Raw genomic sequence first — 19,776 nt, forward strand, 5'->3', positions numbered from 1 at the left:
CCCCTTGCTTACAAGTAAATTAGCTAGACCAATAGGCCCATTAACCAGACGCACATCCCCATTAAGTAGACATTAGTCAGACATTAGTGTAATGTTTCCATTAACAGACCCCCAACTATTTGCTATAACACTCATCAATCTACGCATGGTCCATGCATTCAGGTCCTTTTATTTTGTTGTTGTTGTTTTGTCCAAGAAATGCCGACTTTAAAGCCTGGTCTACTTGCAAATAGAATTAGTTTAAAATGTGGAATGTACAGATCCGCCTTCTCCGCCTATGAATGTGCAAAGTATTCATTCTTCTTTCTTTCAATCTATGTGTGTGTGTATATATAATGTTACAACGAGAGAGAGAGACCCGGCTGCTGGTCTGTGTTACGCAATAAAGATATACATATAGCTACGATAATGTCTATGAAAACTTCAGTAATAACAAATGGAAATTAAAAGCAGGGGAAGTAATATGAGAAATACGGTTTTTGAAGAATAAAAGCAAAAGGGGAACTATTGAGAGCTGAAGAAATATGAATATTGATTTAACTAACACTATTGTTATTGGCATATCACTAAATATACTCAGATTAGTTTTTTAAAAATAACATGTAAAATAAATTATATTTAGAATGATTGCACACAATAAATTCACATAATTAAAAATTTAATTATTTGGGCTGGGTATTCCATTGTTCTCTGCTTTATCTTCCATATTTCAATGATGCATTGTAAAAATTACAGTTCTGTATATGGTATGTGACGCGTGTAATCTCTGGATACTGAAAAGTACTCTTTTTTTATTCAATTGCACATTCATTAGCATGAGTTTTTTTTTTTTTTTTCAAATTTTCTGTTCCTAGTGTTGGCTAATTCTGTTTTGTATTTTGTTGATGAACCAGAAATCAAACTTAGATCATTTCTTTGTTAAGTCTAGTTTCTTTATTTTCTGTGCATGCTATTTCAAGCAACAACACAGAATTGTAGCCAAGTAATTATGAAAGTCTTATCTTTATCCTGGATCAAAAATTTAGGAAAACCAAAGGAATTATGTACTCTTTTTGTTGTCTTGTTGTCTTTACATAGCTGTTATACTTGTTGGTATTTCAGCTGCTTATGGTGGCCTTCAGTCAGACCTTGCCAGTCTGCTGGACTGTGGTCACAAGGAAGGAATGGATGGGAGTCAGGTGTACAGTTCAGCTACATCCATGCCCCAGATGAAGATATTTTACCAGCGGCCTGGCCAGCCGCCATCATCCTCTTCTGTTGCCCCCTACGCCACCACAACTTTGATTAACAAGGGAGGCAACTCACTGTCCAGACCTGGTCCAAATAGTGTAAGTGGTCACTGCGATAGCTAATTTAGCAATAAAAAATGTTTATGCTCATCATAGTAACTATTTATTGATAGTTTAAACTTTATGTTTGATATCAAAATATGAAAAAAGAACCTATACTGATACAAAATGTGATACTAACAGGTGGGAGATTCTGGGTTCAGGCCCATCAACCATGCCTATGTCCACTCCAGCGCCAGTGGCTCAGGGGACAGCTGCCAAAAGCCGGACATGAGGTCCAGTGATTCCAACACGGACAACTCCCGTCCCAACACAGGTCACTACTCCTATGGTATGCTTGCTGCTTTGCTTCTACTAACATATTAACAATGGACACTAGTGTCCTTGGCTGACCTGCGCATGATTGCCTCCAATGGCTGCAAATCAGAATAATTTAAAAAAAAAAAAAAACAACCTAAACTGTAACGCTTATGATAGGACAACAACTAACCCTAGGATTGTGCTTAGAAATTGATGTCCACTTATATTTTGTGTAAGGTCATTAATTACATAATCTCTCTGTATTCCTGAATATCTAATACATAAATGTAACACATTAACAGCCTGTGCATATATTAACGTCATGTATATGATAAGCTACAAAATATTAATTATATAAAATATTTAAAATCATAATGGATCATACCTAGGCATTACATATTGGATTAACATATACTACTATTGGCTTGAGATATACAGCATATAAAGGTATACAACATAATAGAATTCACTATGTGGATATAACAAATTCTCTAACAATTACAACTTCAGTTTTATATAAAATCTTTGGTAAAAATAAATAGACGACCTAAATCTTGGGTTATTTTTTTAATTAATATAAATGAAATAAGAGTTAATTCTTTTACTTCAGGGGTTCTCAAACTGTGGTCAGCAGACCCCCAGGGGTCCTCGAGGCAACTGTAGGGAGCTCACAAAAGATGAAAATTGTATACAATTATAATAAAAGCCAATTAAATCTGATCGGATGATATCAACAAAATATTCAACTGGCCCCTCACTACTTTTTAGCATGTCTTTTACAAATTATTATATGACTGTTGCTGACACAGCTTGGCAAAACAATAAATGATTAATAACAATCCTGTGAGATCATCTTCTTTTGCACATGAATATCAAATTTACTTCTTTCAATTTCTATGTTTTATCACGCCATTCAAAGAAGTAGGCCAAGCTTTGTTATTTAAGCTTCCAACCGACGACCCTGAGACTCCATGTCACACTGATATCTGGTTATTAATTGTGTACATTTTATGATTAATTATTAAGTTATACAGTGGTAATCATGGTTTGTTAAATTGTTTTTCACACGCCCCATCTAACCATGAGCTAATGGATAAATATTTAAAACATAAGCAGACATCAGAAGAAGATCAAGAGTGTAATGGGGGGCTTAGTGACAAGGAACTGAGACATGATGCTGTAAGAGAGGCCCCACCATGTCAGACAAAATTACCTAAATATGCTCCTGAATATTTATAATAGGAATTTATGCCGTTGAAAGGCAACAGCAGAAAATTATTAGCAATGTGAATGAAAAAGCTCTAAAGGCTTCATATATTATGGCATTGTGAATAGCACAGAGCAAAAAAAGCACACATTGTTGTGGAGAGTTTGATTATGCCAGCGGCTTTAGAAGTATCTGTTACAGGCAGACAAATTAGGTTGTATCGGAGTCAGCTGAAATCGTATAGCATGTAAAGGGGTCCCTGAACAGAAAAAGTTTGAGAACCTCTGTTCTACTTGATTATTCAGTATACATTTTATTATATATTTTTTTTTGTTTAAAGTTTTAAATTAGTAATTTTTAATGTAAAACAATAGCATGATATTTTTACTGTAAATATCCAGATTTTTTAGGAACAATAAAATTATATAATTTAATACATTTTGCAATCAAGAAATGTATTTTTTTTTATAGCAGCGGGATGTCCTCATGATCACTGTGAGGGAATGGTCAGTCCTGGAAGTGATAGTGGAAGTTTGACCACAGGTCTGTTTAGAAAATGGCTAGTTTATCTTTGTGTAGTCAAACTTATTTATCATAAACTTGTTTTAGCTGATTTACAGTAATTAGTTGATTTACAGTAATTAGTTTTATAGTGTCATTAAAAAAATGTTTTCCCTTTTTTTTTCAATCATAAAAAGATGAAAATGGGATGCCAACTAAAAGAAATAAGTATGTAAAAATCGGAGGCTGCAGCAGCTGTGGTCAAGGAAAGCAAGCCATGGTGAACTGGGCAGAGCTGCTACCACCACCACCTGAGCACCCACCTCACAGTGAAGTTGGCTCTCCAGCTGATAGCTCTGGTGGCGACTGCTCTCTGCACCGACACAACAGCAACATGGCTGAAACAAGGTTTATGGACAACCGTAGCCCGATTTCTCCAGTGTCCAAAATTTCATCCTGCTCTTGCCCGGTGCCTCATGACCGGATGGTGCCCCAGCTTAGGGCAAATATACCTTACTCTGAAATGGACTATCCTACCCACTCATGTCCACCGGTGGCCCGGTACCACCCGGACATGTCAGGGTACCCAGAGGGGAGTGGTGGAAGTGGAGGGGGTGGCAGTGGGGGGAGCAACTACAACTCTGACCGGCCATACTCACCAAAGCCGCTCAACACCACAAGATCGCAGGCCTCTGATATGCTGATGCACAGGTGCCAGTCACCAAGATCTTGCCACAACTGTGGAAGTAGCCTCTCCCAACCACAAGGTACACTGCAACCTTCCTCCTCCTCCTCTTCCTCATCATACAATGCTCACATCCACCACCACCACCCCCTCCAGCAGGAGGCATTTATGACTGTGGGACAGCAGCAGCGCCCTCCATGTATTAATGACATTGGTGACCAGAGAGTTGGTATGTATCCTCCATCAGGGGCCTACCCCCAAGGAGGGAACAACGGATTGGCCACCTCCTTTACACAGACTGCAGCTGGACAGTGTCCATTCAACCCCAATTACCCTTATCCCCCGGCTGCTCTTCATGGCTACAGGATACCACCTATGGAGATGAGTGACCAGAGAAACTCAAGTGACTTGGAGCAACTTCAAGGAAGGATGTATCCAGGGGGCCATGATGGGCCTCATGTTGACAGGGCTTGCCAGTCCTCTTTGCCCAGTCTTGCTGGACAGTGTCTACAACCAGGATTTAGAAGGTCAGTTCTGGTCAATTGGAAATATAATTCAACATTGTTAGAGAAAATAAAACTTCTTTACAATCTATAAAATTCAAGTATGTTTGTAAGTTGTCTTTAATCAATAGATTTATTTAGTTCTTAACTTAAATCTTTTCTTCAATTTCAGAAGTGATTCCCCTACATCTGAAGGTGTACCTGACTATGCAGGAGAGTCAGACATGGATGTTCACAGAGCGACAGACTGTCACACACCTGACTCCAGTGTCAATGGTGATGGCAGTGTCTCAGGTAGGGCAACAACTCTCTCGCTAGAATATTAGCATGCACAATGCTGCTATAGATTATGTGATGGTGTCTAGATGTAATCAAACAACTTCTGACACCATTAGTGTATCATTTGGCTTTGGAGCTTTTTGTTTCGTTTTTCTAATAGCCGCTTTATCCTTTTGCAAATATGCCCAAATAGTTAGGGACATTTTATGGCTTGTGAAGATGTGCTTCTAGTAGTGCTGAAAATGTGTGTGTGTGTCTATATCTGGTGCAACTAACCTACATACAACATATATATGTAGGAATAACAACACTGGAGTACATATATATATATATATTTATTTATTTATATATATTTATTTATATATATATATATATATATGTGTGTGTGGCTAAAAGAAGAAGAAGTAAGATAAACATTTTCTTTGATAAACCTATGAATATGTCACTTAATTAATCAGTATTTTTATATGGGTAGGCCTTTGATTAAACTGTTTATTCTAGATGAGCATTTTAATCCCTGGAATGCAGCTACCTCCAATTGAGATTCTTTGCTTTAGTGAAATGATCAATTCTATCTAAATAGCTCCCCTAAAAGGAGATTTAGCATAATAGCAAATCCAATTTAATCATTACCTTATGTAACTATTCCTACCTGAAATTGGACAGTTTAATGTTATGGGACCTCTGTTGAGATCTAGCAAACCAGAGAACAAATAAAATACCATAACATACTATGTGTAATAAAAACAAAAGGAAATGAGAATCAAAATCTTTTTATCTCTAAGTTGGCTCAGTAATCCCCTCATCCTTATTAAACTGCTATGTACAGCACAAAGGGATAACAGATGCATATAATAATGTACGACTAGGTAACACAGCAAGGAGCTGATTTACAGTATTGACATTTACTATTGTCCCACGGAATGTTCCTTTTGACATATTTATTTTTTCATAGATTTCCCTAAAGTATTAATGTTATATGGTCAGTTATTTGTTTTAAATGTTTTTATGGTATTCAAAAGTATAAACTGACATGACAGTACAAAGTGCCTGTGGTGCTAATGCCAGGTACATGTCAGCATGGAGCCTATGTTATCTATACCCACTTCTGCCTAACACTGAAGATACTTTTTGCTCTTTGTTCACAATATACAAACATCTATCAGTTTTATTCGGATCAACAAAACCTTGAAGTTGGCAACATACAGAAAAAAAAATAAACTGCCTTCTACTGTTTTATAATCAACACCAACATCAAAGTTAAATATTTAATTTCATTATCTTAGATGTTTTTACTATTATTATTATTATTATTTAATCAAAGCAGCAAACATTAAAGTTCTTCATCAAATGCTAGGTTCTTTCCCTTGTTTCCATTTTTTTCATTTTTCATTCCCTTTGTTCAGCAAAAACTAATAAATTCAATAGACCTACTACTAACAAGGAATGATTTATTTAATAAAGCAAAATTTTTTTTCTGCTTTTTTTGCTTTTCACTATTTAGAAATTACTAAAATAACATTTAGTCATTGAAATAAATTTTTGTTTAGCATTTTATCATTATTGTTTTGAAGTGAATCATGTTGACACATGTAGCTGCTTTCTAACAAACATTTATATCAAAATTAATCATTGAGAATAAATTAAAGAAAAAAAATAATGCTGTTTTAAAAAAATAAAGGTTATATTTTTTTCTTTCTTTCTTTCTTTTTTTTCTCACCTTTCCCTACACCTGTCTCATCCTACATTGAACACTTGGCTTAATTCACAAATAATTGTAAAAACTGTCATTGCAACTTAATTCTATTATGAAACTAATACTTCATTTTAAAAATCATCTATTAACTAAAATTGGTTCAAAATTATTTTTTTTCTAAATTATAATGTTTAAAAAAAAAAATGAACAAAAAATCTTTCAATAATCAACTAAAAACGTCACAATATTCATCTTACATGTACACACCAACTCTTTGCTGTCCTCCCTCTGTTTTAACTTCCCCTCATCCTGAATGCAGCTGGCTCCATGCTGACAGGATGGCCTAGCCAGACTGACTCAGATGACATTAGTCATGATGAAAGTGACCACTGTGTCAGACACCCATCAGATGACCAAACTAGCTCAACTGATTCTTCATTCCTGGCAGATACTGACTTTGCCTCAGCAGTGGCCAGAGCAGCTGAGTTATCCGGCATGACTGTCGTGGGGACTACAGTGACAGACCCCAAAAACAGTAAGTTCAATCGACAGTGTATATAAAGGGTTAAGTCACTGTCAAATCTGAGAATACGTAAACCTTTTGTTTTCATTTTTGTGTCCACATCTAAATATCTGTATGTAAAGATCCATTTTGGTCATTAAACTAAACTACAGTCATAATTAAATATATATAACTATCATTACTCTCTCATTAAGTTTCCTGTAGTAGTCTACTTAACATTTCTTTCAACTTTGTCTGTGTTTTGAAGCCACCTTTCCTACTACTTAGCTTGCTTAGTCCACTCTGGTCACATCTGGATATGCTGGGAAGAGGTTCATTAGACAAGATTTCTGTGCTGCATTCGGGCACTAAGCAAACACAATTCAGCTAGAGTAAATTCTCAATCTAAAATTCCTGGTCTACATTAAGATTCGATGTTGAGTCCTCTTTTTAAGTAACTAGGTAGTATATCACTCAGCCTCACATCCCACATTGAGTTCAAGAAGCCTACAGACAATTAATCACAAAATGTCCTTTTAGGCCAAATTTTTTTTTCTTTATAAAGCCTGCATTTTGTCTTATGGGATTGTGTTGGCAGTACAATCTTAATAACTTTTTTTTTTTAATTTTATGGATGATAAATTAAGTTCAAAGTTCCTACTGAAGAGCAATGCTAAGGAGTTCAAATCATACCAAAGAGAACCAAATGTATTGGTCAGTAGTCCACCTGACATTCAGGTCCCTAGTCTTTTTACCCTAGTTTAAAGTCAAACTTTTACCCCCCCCCCCCCTCCTCGCCTTTTCTTTTTATATGGATTATTTTAACTTCTATTGAGTATCCCTACCAGTTATTTAAAGCTTGCAGTGCTAGAAACACTTATCTACAACACTATCTCCATTTTTTTTTAGTATGTAGTGCAGTTGAGTTGATAATATCTAAGCTTACTGGAGCTGAGTTGATTGTGGCTTAGCTTACTTGATCTGAGTTGATTGTGTACTGAATGTTATGTCTCCATCAAACAGGCAATAATAAAAAATATAGAAAACATCGAGCCCAACCACGAGCTCAGAGTCCCTACAGCACAGATAGCAACATGAGTGCGGTGGTGCATAAACCCTACCCCAAATCTGAACGAAAGAAGCAGTTGCAAGAGCAAGGTATATGTGCATTCTTTGTCTCAGTAGTAACTAGTAGCCTGTGGTCACTTAGAGGTTATCCACTTCTGTTAGCTGGGAGGTTCAACTGGGAGTTGCAGCTGCTTGGAAGATATTCTGATTGCTTCCCATTTTTTAACCTCTCTAAATTGCTACTGGTTTCATTTTTTGTATCACTAATATCACAGAGCGTATTACTTTAAAGTTACACATTTGACCTAATATTAGTGTACTGAGCTTTGTTGAAGATCTGGATTTGCAATGTTGATCTACATTACACATATCAACTTACTTTAAGATATAGACATCTTATATTAAGACATAGACATTAAAATAGTCACATTACTATTTCACAGCTAGAAAATATGGACAACGAAAGGATGGAATGCAGGAGATGGACATTATTGAAGCAGGTAAGTTGTCCATTTGTCAGACAAAATTATTTCACTGCATTCATTTTTTTTTTAATTTTTGTTTGTGGTTGGTCAACATTCAATCTCATATAATAAGCCTTAGACTAAACAAGTTGTAATTTTTCTCCAAGATACACATATGTATATTATGTAGATAATTTTCTATTCATACTATACTATGGTATAGGAATCTAGATGTTCATGTTAATAAGAGAATGATTTACTTTACTAAGTCATTGGTATTTCTGGCTAATTCATCCGATTCATTCTATTCTTTAAAAATACCTAAAAAGATCAAGAAATGTGTTTTTCCAGGCCAGACAGCAATACATTTCTGTTCTGTTCATTGATTTATTGAAATGAAGATCTGGCTGTGGAAAATAAATACTAATTGCCCCTGACATTCTAACATTAAGGATAAGCTTGAATTAGCAAACCAATGACCTAGAATCACCCCCTCCCAAAATGTTCTCCTTGCTTCTTTACAATGCATTAGAGTTGACAGTCCAACAATCTGTACTAGTGTTTAGGTTTTATTTCAGTAATCATTGTATCACTGTGTATGATTGTTCAGACTTCCATTCAATACAGTTCACTACACACTTCAATATGTTGTTCTTGTGTGTGTGTGTGTGTGTACATATCAATGTCTACATTTGTCTCCCTTTATCACTTCCATCCTTTGCTTATTGGATTGTGACTTCCCTTGTCTTTCCCCTACCTATATAACATCAGTTGTTTCCCTTGTTCATAATGGTGATTGAGCTATAGTAAATAACAAAGCTTGCTGCAATGGTTCTGATTTTTTCTTTATCTATATCAACTTAACAGTAGCTTAGAAAGTCAATTAGTTCATATACCTGTGGCTTAATATAATGCAACTACCTCAACAAACATTTCATCGTAGCAAAACATTTTTGGATTACAAATTTTAAAATATTTAAAAAAGTACATATTTAATAATACTTTCATAAATAGATTAAATTTAAAATGTTGAGATGGATGCATTATTAACAATATTTTTGCAAATATTCCCAAAAAGGCTTTGATTGTCTTAGTAAATAAATATGCACATTAAAAATTATTTTTTTTTAACTTTGGACTGCTAGCGTTTGTCATAATTTTGTTGAATGTAAATATTTTGTACAATAAATAAGCACAAAACAAGGAATAAAGTTGCAAACTTAAAAACAGCAACTAGATCTGTTTGGCTATCTTAACATAATGTTTTGTTTTGTTTAATGACAACATACATTATATAAGACAATCAATGTCAAATGGATGCCAGTGTGGCCTTTTTTTTCCCTTTGAACTTCATTCTTACATTGTTAATGCTTACCATTGAGAGAGGGCAACACAACATTTGGCTTTACTTTCTTTTGGCTTTTTTTAGGTATATACATATTTTTTTGTTTGTTTTTTTTTTTCTGCACAACCCACACAGCTTTGATTGTTTTTCTCAACAGAGATGGACCCTCCCGCTTATTACCGTCCATATTACCCCACCTTTCCCCTGCACCAACATACTAATACCTCAGCCCGGTCAGCAGACATGATGGGCTACGGACTTCCTTTGCTGCTCTCTGGCCAGGAGAAAGATATATTTGGTAGCCCCAGCTTCTCTGTGGCCAATCCCTCTAGTATCCCCTCTAGGGTGCCCACTTCTGCCTCTAGCTTTGTTAACACTGATGTGAGTACATAAAGACATTATTCTTTTGTTCATCTCTTTAGCATTAGGGTTTCTTTTCATTATAAAGTTATCTTTAAGATACCAAAGTATAATTTCACATTGTTAGTCAAGTTAGACAAGGATCTAAGTATTCAACCACACTACTCAGTCGACTTTAAAAAGAATATTTGAGTTGTTTCCTTTTGAGTGGGGGGGGGGGGAACTATGAAAAAATATGATTTAAACAATTTATTACTTACATCAGAGAAAGAAATAGGACTCATATTCTTGCAGGGAAATAAAATAAAATGATTGGAGAATTAGGGTTAGTGGAAACTAAAGAAGTTATGGGTAAAACAATAACTCAAAAACATTGGTGAATTGCATTGCTACTCCTCAATACCAAATACATTTCTTCAATTGCGACCACAAATTAGATTCATTTGAAGTGTAATGATATATAGACATATACAAATCACTCAAAAGTTTTGAACCTTTTGAAATTATAGGCTTTCAACTCTTTGAAAATTTTAGCTTTGAACCTCATAACATGCATGTGAAAACCTTAGTGACTGGCTCTTTGACTTGACTTACAGCAATAACGTTGGCTTTTTTTTTTTTTTTTGAGCTAAATAACGAAAACAATAAAAAAAAATCTTTGCTTTTAATCCATTACTAAACCTGCAAGATAGACTACAGTATCATGCATATGTTTTTATTATTAGTATCACATATAGAAGTATTTCATGTATGTGCATTGTGCTTCATCTGTATTCCCATTTGTTACTGAGTCATGTAGAGTACAATCATGTTCCTTTTGTTCATTTATAACTTTTTCTTTTTCTTGTTAAAATATTGATTTCAACATGTTTACAACACTGTGTATTAATCTGTTCTTATATTTCAACTCTTATAGATCCAAATAGTATGAACACATAGCAACTTCACCATGCAGACAAGACAAGCAACTCCCTAGCCCCTTTTTGTTTGCAAGAGTGACAAGGGCACCCTCATGGTCTGTGAGTTTGGTGCTAACAGCAGATATGTGAAACTTTCCAAGTAGAGTTTGGCTGCCTGGGTCAAGGCATCCCACATGCCAGCTTGCAAGTGGTGTCGTTTGTCACCTGTCATCAAGACACTTTTTTGAGTTTTGCACTTAACTGTTACAAGGAGTACTTAATGATTACTAAGTCAACTAAAATGAAGTGTTGTCACACTTAAAAAGGTCAAGGATATTTCTTATATCTGTATATAATGGAAGGTGAAAGAGTTCTCAGTTCTTGGTGATCATCACAATACAAAGACAAAGAAGAAGAACAAATATTTTTTTTTGTCTGCAAGACTAAACCACTCTCTTTTGGCAAGGGAGGAAAACTCTTCATTGACTGTAAGCAGAAGTTAACTTAATCCTAAAAGATATAAAGCTATAGAACTCTTGCATGTAAAAAAAAAAAAAAAAAAGGACAAAGTCATGTTGTGTAGATAAATTTCATCAATCCTCACACACAGACAACTCCACATCGACAGAAGGGATGCCCTCAAGGGTAAGATAACTCTGGGCTACCCATTGTGTTGATATATGAACTGTAAGGGCTGAACAGCCTGTTATCATTAATACCTGCAATATTTTTTTTTTCTAATTTCTACCATGTGATATCTAAATATAGCTCTCTGTTGTTTATTTGATGATGTCTACTGAACATAAGAGACTGTTGTTTGTTCAAGTTTATATAGAATAGGTTGTTATAATATTCAGTATGGGAGTATCTATCTCTATTCAGCTGGTCAATCTGTATATGTGATGCTGACCAGAATGCCCAGCAGATATTGACCTGGTAAATGTACCTGTTAAGTCATAAGAGGGAAAAAAAGAAGGAAAGATTGAGGTACTCTCCTATAATTGAAAACATGAAATGCTAGATAGATTTAACTATTGACTATACAAATGCTGAATGTACTACAAATGGTGTTTAAAAATTTATAATTTTATTCTACCGGGTACTAGACATTTTTTTTTTTAAAATTAACTATAATTAATACTTTTGTAGCATATTATTTTCTGTATATTTATTTTGATGATTGAATATCTGAAATCTGAGAAGTAGTTGTTTTTTTTAACTGTTTTGAAAATGTGTTTTTTTTTTAAATTTGAATTCACTAATATAATCTTGTATGGTATGGATAGACAGTGCTGTATACAATTTTACAATTTAGAAAATTAAACAAGTGTAAGAAACCCAAGCTTTGATCTCTAGATGTCTGGTTTCTGTTGATCCTCAGAGCCAAAAAAAGAAACTCAATTGTCTTGTGTTGTTTCTATGAGAACTCCATCAATATGATCATAATTTTTGGCCAAAGTTCTCACTTGATTAATTAGCTCTTTATTGTTTATTCAATTTTTTAGTGTAATTATTTTAGAAATAAAATGTTAGTCTTTTTTTTCCTTTTGATTTTGTAAATAACTCGCAAGAGTCAACTCCCTTTACTGGCTATCATTTCTTCCCATGTTTGCCTCTATTAAAGCCCCACCAGATCTAGATGTTTTCATCATCTTCCATTCATTGTTGATTCATATGCACAAGACTACATTTGGAACAAAGACATCATTTACTTATGAGCGGTCACTCACTGGTGGACATGTATGTCCATGCAGGGCGAAAAGGCTAACATCCCCACAAGTAAATGTTTCTCTCTCTCTCTTTCAGAAGCCAGTCTGATATTAAATAGTGATTATTGAAATATTTTTCTTTTTTTTATTTTTTTTTATACAAAATGTCATTTATAAAGTGTTCTCTGTCCCACTGTAAATAATGTCACATAAATGACATGCTATTTTTTATTACAGAATGTCACCATTTCCAAATAATTTTTTAGTAGTGTACTTTTAGATTGAAATTTATTGATAGATAGACTAACAATTTTGCTAAAACCAGTTCTGTCACATGAAATGAATATCAAAAGTGTGTAATCATTACTGTTAGGTAATATTATATCTAGTATTTCACTTTTCATTTTTTTTTTTCATGAAGAAGTCATTGAACATTGTATTTGAGATTTCATTTTTTTTTAAATCTTATTTAAAATATTGAATTAAAAAAAAAAAGTCACATGACGCTGTGAAATTCAGTAAAATCTTTTTTTAAAATGCGCAGTTATTATATGAGATGTCATATATTTTTATTTTTGCATAGATGTCTATAAGCCACATAATATCAGTTAGTTGTATATGTATTTGACCTTCTAATGCCATGTCATTATGACCTGTCTACTATTCTTGCCATATCTTTTTATAAATATATATATATGTGTCAATTGATATAGTACGGTAGGCAAATGCATCATTTTTTTTTTAGTGTGGTATCGGCTTGTAGCAGTCAGATTGTCATATTTTCAGAGTATGTAACATGAGATAAAAGTTTTTAATCTTGCACTGAACTATGTAAATAAACTATTTTGTAGGGGTGGTGGAACCCATCACCTTCTCCAACACCCCCCCCCCCCCAACCTCATCCTTTAAATATGTCTATTCATACTAAACATTGGATTCTTTCCAAACATTTCTTTAAAATCACTGAATTATCATTTTAATTTCCTGGATCACCACTTTAAGCCCACAAGTTGCCTCCCTCTGACCAAGTGTTAACACAAATGTCTGTGTTGTTAAGGAAAAGAAATTTGAACTTTTGTCAAACAACAAAGAAAGTGGGGACAAAGTTCAATGAGAACTAATGGACATTGAAAACTTTCATTGCTGTAAACATTGTTTGGGCTCTAGCTGCAAGAAAAAGATATAAACATAATTTTAAAAAAAAACAACCTGATATACAATTAGTTTGCTAAAACTAAGACTTGGTGAAACTAAAAACCAAAACTGAATAAAATTAAATTTAGTTTTGATTTATTTCCTCTGCTCTTTATTTTTATTGTTTTGAGAATTCACCCCCCCAGCCCCCCATTTTTTCATTAATTAATGACATTTTTGTTTTCAACCACTGACATTTATGTCAATTACACTCCCCCCTGACATTCAATGATGTTTCACTGACATTAAATGATGATGCTTTTCATCTGAATATTACTTTTAAATATTTGTTACAGATGTGTAAAGAGAATATTCAAATATTTGTTTTCAATGTTTTCCCCCTAAATACCAATGTTACATAGACCTGCTACTATAACATAATTCAAAGTTTTTAAAATAAATACATATACATTTGATTGTGAACAATTTTGATGGCTGAATTATTGATCATTGAAATGTGATTAGACTGGATGCTGAGTCTGTTTGAATGTGTGATTGAGTCTGTCAGTCATGTACAGTGAACAATATGTACATTTAAAATTGAGTAAATGAAACTTGTACAAATATCATGAGCAAAATTGTATGTTGTTTCTCTCTAAACAAGAAATTTGTTTTTATTTTATCTCTGAAAAATGTTATTTATAAATAAACGTAGCTCTTAATTTTGTAAGTTTAATTTATATATAAACGTAGCTGATAAATGTTAAGTTCTGTTTTTGAATATAACGTAGCTATATATATAATATATAATATAATATAAGTAAAAAGAGCAATCCATTCTGTATTGTTCTACTCAATTGAGATAAAAGTTTGAAAATACATATATTTTGTTTTAAAATATTTTGGGAAATATCCTTCGAAATCCATTTTGCATTATGTCTACAGGAATTATTTTTTTTTAATAACTTAAACCTATGTTTTTTTATTTTATTCTGATTACTTAAAGAACAAAACTTAATATTTGAAGGTCACTTTATATTTTTTTTACAGAATCCTTGTTGCTGAAAAAATGTTTTAAAATTTATTTAAGTACCATTCAGTTTTCTTAACTTAATTTCTCATATTTTGTTAGGATGTATACACTCTGGAGTTTTTTTTATAGCCAGATGATTTGAGAACCATTGAAACTGTGATGCCTGAGACCAATTTATTGATTACATCAGTTTATTGATTACATAAGGTTATTTATCAAATATGGTTGTAGCAATGTTTCAAAACTTTTTTTTTATTTGGTAACAATTATGAAACTGTCTTGTAGCTTGTTCTAGTTCTATGCAAGAGAAATCCTTTTTTTTTTTTTTTTTAAATTGTTCTAGAATGAAATTTTTTCAAACACAATTTTTGTCTTGTTTATGAATCTGTGAGAGTTCTGTGTTCAGTACCAGGCACACACCTGTGTCTGCTCTGTTCAATGTCAGCATGACCTCTCATTTCATTCCAGCATTTACCTGCTCTCTCAGCAAGACATCATCAGGTATCCAGGTGTTACAATCTATAAATATTTCAGGGGAAATCTGAACCACTGGTACTTGTAATCAGTTCATCTTGACCTACTTAATAAATTCTTTTTGTGTGTATTCAAAAAATAATAATAATAAATAATTCTCTAAACATGTGTTTGCTTGTCAAAATTGACTAGTGTGGCAACAAAAACATATCAATTCTTTATTATGATTTACTTTAATTCTATATCATTTTTAACAATCAATCTTTATGTGTATTACATTATGAAAAGAATATGTAACAAAATCAAATAATAATAAGATTAATATCTTTCACTCTTAGTTGGCAAGACATAAAAAAAAAAAAAAAAGGACTGACAATGCCAACTGCAAAATAATTAACTTGAAATGAAAACTAAAAAGACATTGTTAAATATGCAAACAAACTTCCTGGCTACTAACAGTATGCATTTCTTTTTTTACTGTGAGCTTCTAATTTATGTTGTATTGAATGACAGATAGAGCTGTATGTCATTTGAAATTACTTTTAATTTACGCACTCCAAGAGTTTGGTATGGTACATAATATTTAGTACATAATGAATGTGTGTATAATAAATACAGTAATTTAATTTCTGTCCATTGACCTGAGTTGGCAGGACATTTTGTTGTTTGTCTGTTTCATCTCATGTTTATATTTATATCTATGTAAAACTGATTCAGATTAAAACAAAACTTGTTACTTTTGAAAAAATTTACTTTTTTTTTTTTTTTTTTGTAATGCATATTTTGTCTTTGCTTCAGTTTTGAATATAATGACCTACTTCTAGGAATGACCTACTTACTGAGTGAACTATTTTCATTGTAAGAACTAATAAAGGACCTTAAACTATCATTCCATGACCTATATAATTTATAAAACAGTAAATAATGACTCCAATAACATAAATGCTTCTATTTTAAATTGAGAAGTTGGAAAGCTATGTCAAATATACTTGATCAATACTTAAATCAAACTAGTGTTTAAACTAGTACCAACTAGTATTTACAACTTTTTTGAAAAGCTACAAACACATCACATTTCTATTGCAGTAGCCCGTGTTTCACTAGCATTGCACATAGCCCTTGTAGCCTATTTACAGTTTTTAATTTATGCACAACCTCACACTTGCAAACACACAGTTCAGGAATGGGTCTCTCTGAGCTCAAATAACTAGCGCCTCATCTGGTATCCTCCTCTCTGCCTCTTCATCCTCCAGCCTCTGAGCCTCCTCCCTCTCACGCCTCCTCCTCTCCAGTAGGTTGTGGTGTAGTGTGAAGGCAATAGCTAGGCCAGTGAACAGAAGAGCCAGACCAGAAGTGATCTGAAAATTTCAATCAGACCAGTTATAAATGTTTTCATGTAAAATAAGCCTTAATATCTTTTCCAGAATTGTTCAAAAGGAAATTTCAAGAACAAAGAAAACAACAATTATGCAATGTTGAACAACCAAAAGTCTATTATAACTAACAACAGTTAATTTCAGATCTCTCTTTCTTTCTTAGAAATAAGTAAATGACAGACCTTTAGATATAACTGATGAGTCTCCCAGGCATCAAGAAACCAAATTCTAAACCAAGCCAAACAGCAGGGCACGAAGGCTTCACTTTGACTGGACTCTTTACACCTTGTAGTGAAACATTTAGGTTAAAATATCAACACTACAGGAGTGAATGTTTTTAATAATATACAGACATATTAGAGAGGGGGAAATCACTCAAATAAGCAAAAAATACAAACCATTTTACATTCCTAAATAAGTATTCGGTATACATTTGAAGAGAAGTGAACAACTATTGTCCCCAAATAGGAGGTGTTGGGAGGAGATCTATAACAAACCCACGACCTGTGGTTCGATAGCCAGCTTGACCAGTACGGTAATTGAATATCATTTGAACAGACTATTGTAATCTCGCCATTTAGCTTCGTCGACTGCGCTATCAAGCCAAACCTAATTATTTTTCAAGACAACATTACCATTAAATTCCTGTCAGTAAATGTACTTTTCAACGTTAAAAAAAAATGAATTCGCCCACCACTTGGGCACCGAAATCCCGAAACCGGTACCAGCCCTGAGAAATAGTTTTACCTACAGGTACTTTCTACGAAGACACAAAGGTACGCATACAGGTAACATGTCTAAGAGATAACAGTACTTTTCAAAAGTGTTTTCAAAGCCTACCTGCTGTAAAGATCTAGCAACAGAGAGACTTTGTTGTTGTACAATTTGGCACTAAATCCAAGACGTCGCCAGATTTCTTCATTCACTGGCACATTGTTCTCCACCATGTAAGCCAAATTAAATAAAGCCTAAGGGGGGAAAAAAGGCACAAAAAAAAAACTAGATAAGAATGTAGACTACATAGCTTTGATAGGCACAAGAAATGGACTACTTAAACTAACTCGACTTCTTGAGGACTATACCAAATATAGATCTATGCCTCTTACTGAACCATAATCTTCAAATACAAAAACAAAATCTCAGAAAGACACAAAGATAAAAACACATTCCTCGTTCCATATGCTAGGTGAAATTTGTACTAATGCTCTCTTCCCTAGTGCATGGAATGGGTTGCATGAACCAGTCAGAAAAAAACAAAAAGTTAGCAGAGTTTAAGTCATTGGTCAACATGCATGCCTAGACTGACCTAGGAACACGCGTAGGTAGGACGTAATCATTTTCTTTTTCTAAAGTAACTCTGTATTTTATAAAATAAGAAAAGATGTTATCGATTATCGTGTAGATAGATATATCGAATGTATAATTACAAAACTACAGAGTAAATTTCGTAAAGATCTTCTATACAAGGTAAAGCGAGGGATGAACACCCTCCCCCCCTCCCCCCCCAACACCCTTTCCAAAAATAAACCTTCAAAAAAATCTCTCGTTGGTTTTCTATGTTTCCAATCAGAGCTCATTTCATTCACTGATTAGTTGTTTACAATCAGAGCTTATTACATTCACTGATTAGTTGTTTACAATCAGAGCTCATTTCATTCACTGATTAGTTGTTTACAATCAGAGCTTATTACATTCACTGATTAGTTGTTTACAATCAGAGCTCATTACATTCACTGATTAGTTGTTTACAATCAGAGCTTATTACATTCACTGATTAGTTGTTTACAATCAGAGCTCATTTCATTCACTGATTAGTTGTTTACAATCAGAGCTTATTACATTCACTGATTAGTTGTTTACAATCAGAGCTCATTACATTCACTGATTAGTTGTTTACAATCAGAGCTCATTACATTCACTGATTAGTTGTTTACAATCAGAGCTCATTACATTCACTGATTAGTTGTTTACAATCAAAGCTCATTACATTCAATGATTAGTTGTTTACAATCAGAGCTCATTACATTCACTGATTAGTTGTTTACAATCAGAGCTCATTACATTCACTGATTAGTTGTTTACAATCAGAGCTCATTACATTCCCTGATTAGTTGTTTACAATCAGAGCTCATTACATTCAATGATTAGTTGTTTACAATCAGAGCTCATTACATTCAATGATTAGTTGTTTACAATCAGAGCTCATTACATTCAATGATTAGTTGTTTACAATCAGAGCTCATTACATTCACTGATTAGTTGTTTACAATCAGAGCTCATTACATTCACTGATTAGTTGTTTACAATCAGAGCTCATTACATTCACTGATTAGTTGTTTCTGACATGTTGTCTTTTTGGTGTTTCCCGTTGCTGTCCGCCCCTCCCCCCCCATCCTTTTCGCCAAAACTTAGTGACGCCACTGCCTACACAACAACGACTAAGGCCCTAATGCTGCCTGACTGAGATAGTAATCTATTGTACCTGCTGCCCACTATGTCACAATTGTACCTGGAAAGTCCCAGTCAGACTGACCCACATACCTGAGGGTTACCTTTGTGGGCAGCTTTACTGTAATAGTCAGCAGCCAGACCGACATCTCTCTTGTTGCGGCATCCGTACCAGAAGTAGTCTCCCATCTTGAGGTAGGCTGCGAGGAAGTGGGACACAGATATTACCACGTGACATAGTCATTACCACACGTCACACACATTACCACGTGACATAGTCATTACCACACGTCACACACATTACCACGTGACATAGTCATTACCACACGTCACACACATTACCACGTGACATAGTCATTACCACGAGATACAGACATTTCAACATGGCATACCAGTACTTAATACCATGTGACACTGACATTACCATGTGACAGTGACAAAGATGTTACCACGTGGCTTAGTCCTTACGTTTGACGTGTGATAAGATGACTTTATGATAGCTTA

The 19,776-nt window shown here is 34.0% G+C and overlaps 2 protein-coding genes across 9 annotated transcripts in view; one reads left to right on the plus strand and one right to left on the minus strand.

Annotated features, from left to right (window-relative positions):
- Positions 1-16,082, plus strand: part of LOC106063526 (roundabout homolog 1-like) — a 154,604-nt gene extending 138,522 nt beyond the window's left edge. For 3 of the 7 annotated variants that reach the window (XM_056009527.1, XM_056009526.1, XM_056009528.1), the window contains exons 21-30: positions 1,102-1,328; positions 1,473-1,620; positions 3,268-3,339; positions 3,495-4,509; positions 4,658-4,779; positions 6,780-6,995; positions 7,986-8,120; positions 8,474-8,530; positions 9,997-10,220; positions 11,116-16,082. In XM_056009527.1, coding sequence (XP_055865502.1) covers positions 1,102-1,328; positions 1,473-1,620; positions 3,268-3,339; positions 3,495-4,509; positions 4,658-4,779; positions 6,780-6,995; positions 7,986-8,120; positions 8,474-8,530; positions 9,997-10,220; positions 11,116-11,130 — 2,231 coding nt within the window. In that variant the 3' untranslated portion in view covers positions 11,131-16,082. The remainder of the gene's footprint in view (positions 1-1,101; positions 1,329-1,472; positions 1,621-3,267; positions 3,340-3,494; positions 4,510-4,657; positions 4,780-6,779; positions 6,996-7,985; positions 8,121-8,473; positions 8,531-9,996; positions 10,221-11,115) is intronic. The other 4 variants (XM_056009530.1, XM_056009531.1, XM_056009532.1 and 1 more) reach the window with 4 other exon arrangements.
- The window catches only part of LOC106069922 (protein sel-1 homolog 3-like), a 41,374-nt gene continuing 37,248 nt past the window's right edge, over positions 15,651-19,776 (minus strand). For both annotated transcript variants that reach the window (XM_056009534.1, XM_056009535.1), the window contains exons 23-26: positions 19,366-19,472; positions 17,665-17,792; positions 17,007-17,109; positions 15,651-16,806 (exon numbers count right to left, since the gene is read on the minus strand). In XM_056009534.1, coding sequence (XP_055865509.1) covers positions 16,648-16,806; positions 17,007-17,109; positions 17,665-17,792; positions 19,366-19,472 — 497 coding nt within the window. In that variant the 3' untranslated portion in view covers positions 15,651-16,647. The remainder of the gene's footprint in view (positions 16,807-17,006; positions 17,110-17,664; positions 17,793-19,365; positions 19,473-19,776) is intronic.

This window comes from Biomphalaria glabrata, chromosome 14 (assembly GCF_947242115.1).
Source record: "Biomphalaria glabrata chromosome 14, xgBioGlab47.1, whole genome shotgun sequence".
In the NCBI taxonomy this organism is placed as follows: Eukaryota; Metazoa; Mollusca; class Gastropoda; family Planorbidae; genus Biomphalaria; species Biomphalaria glabrata.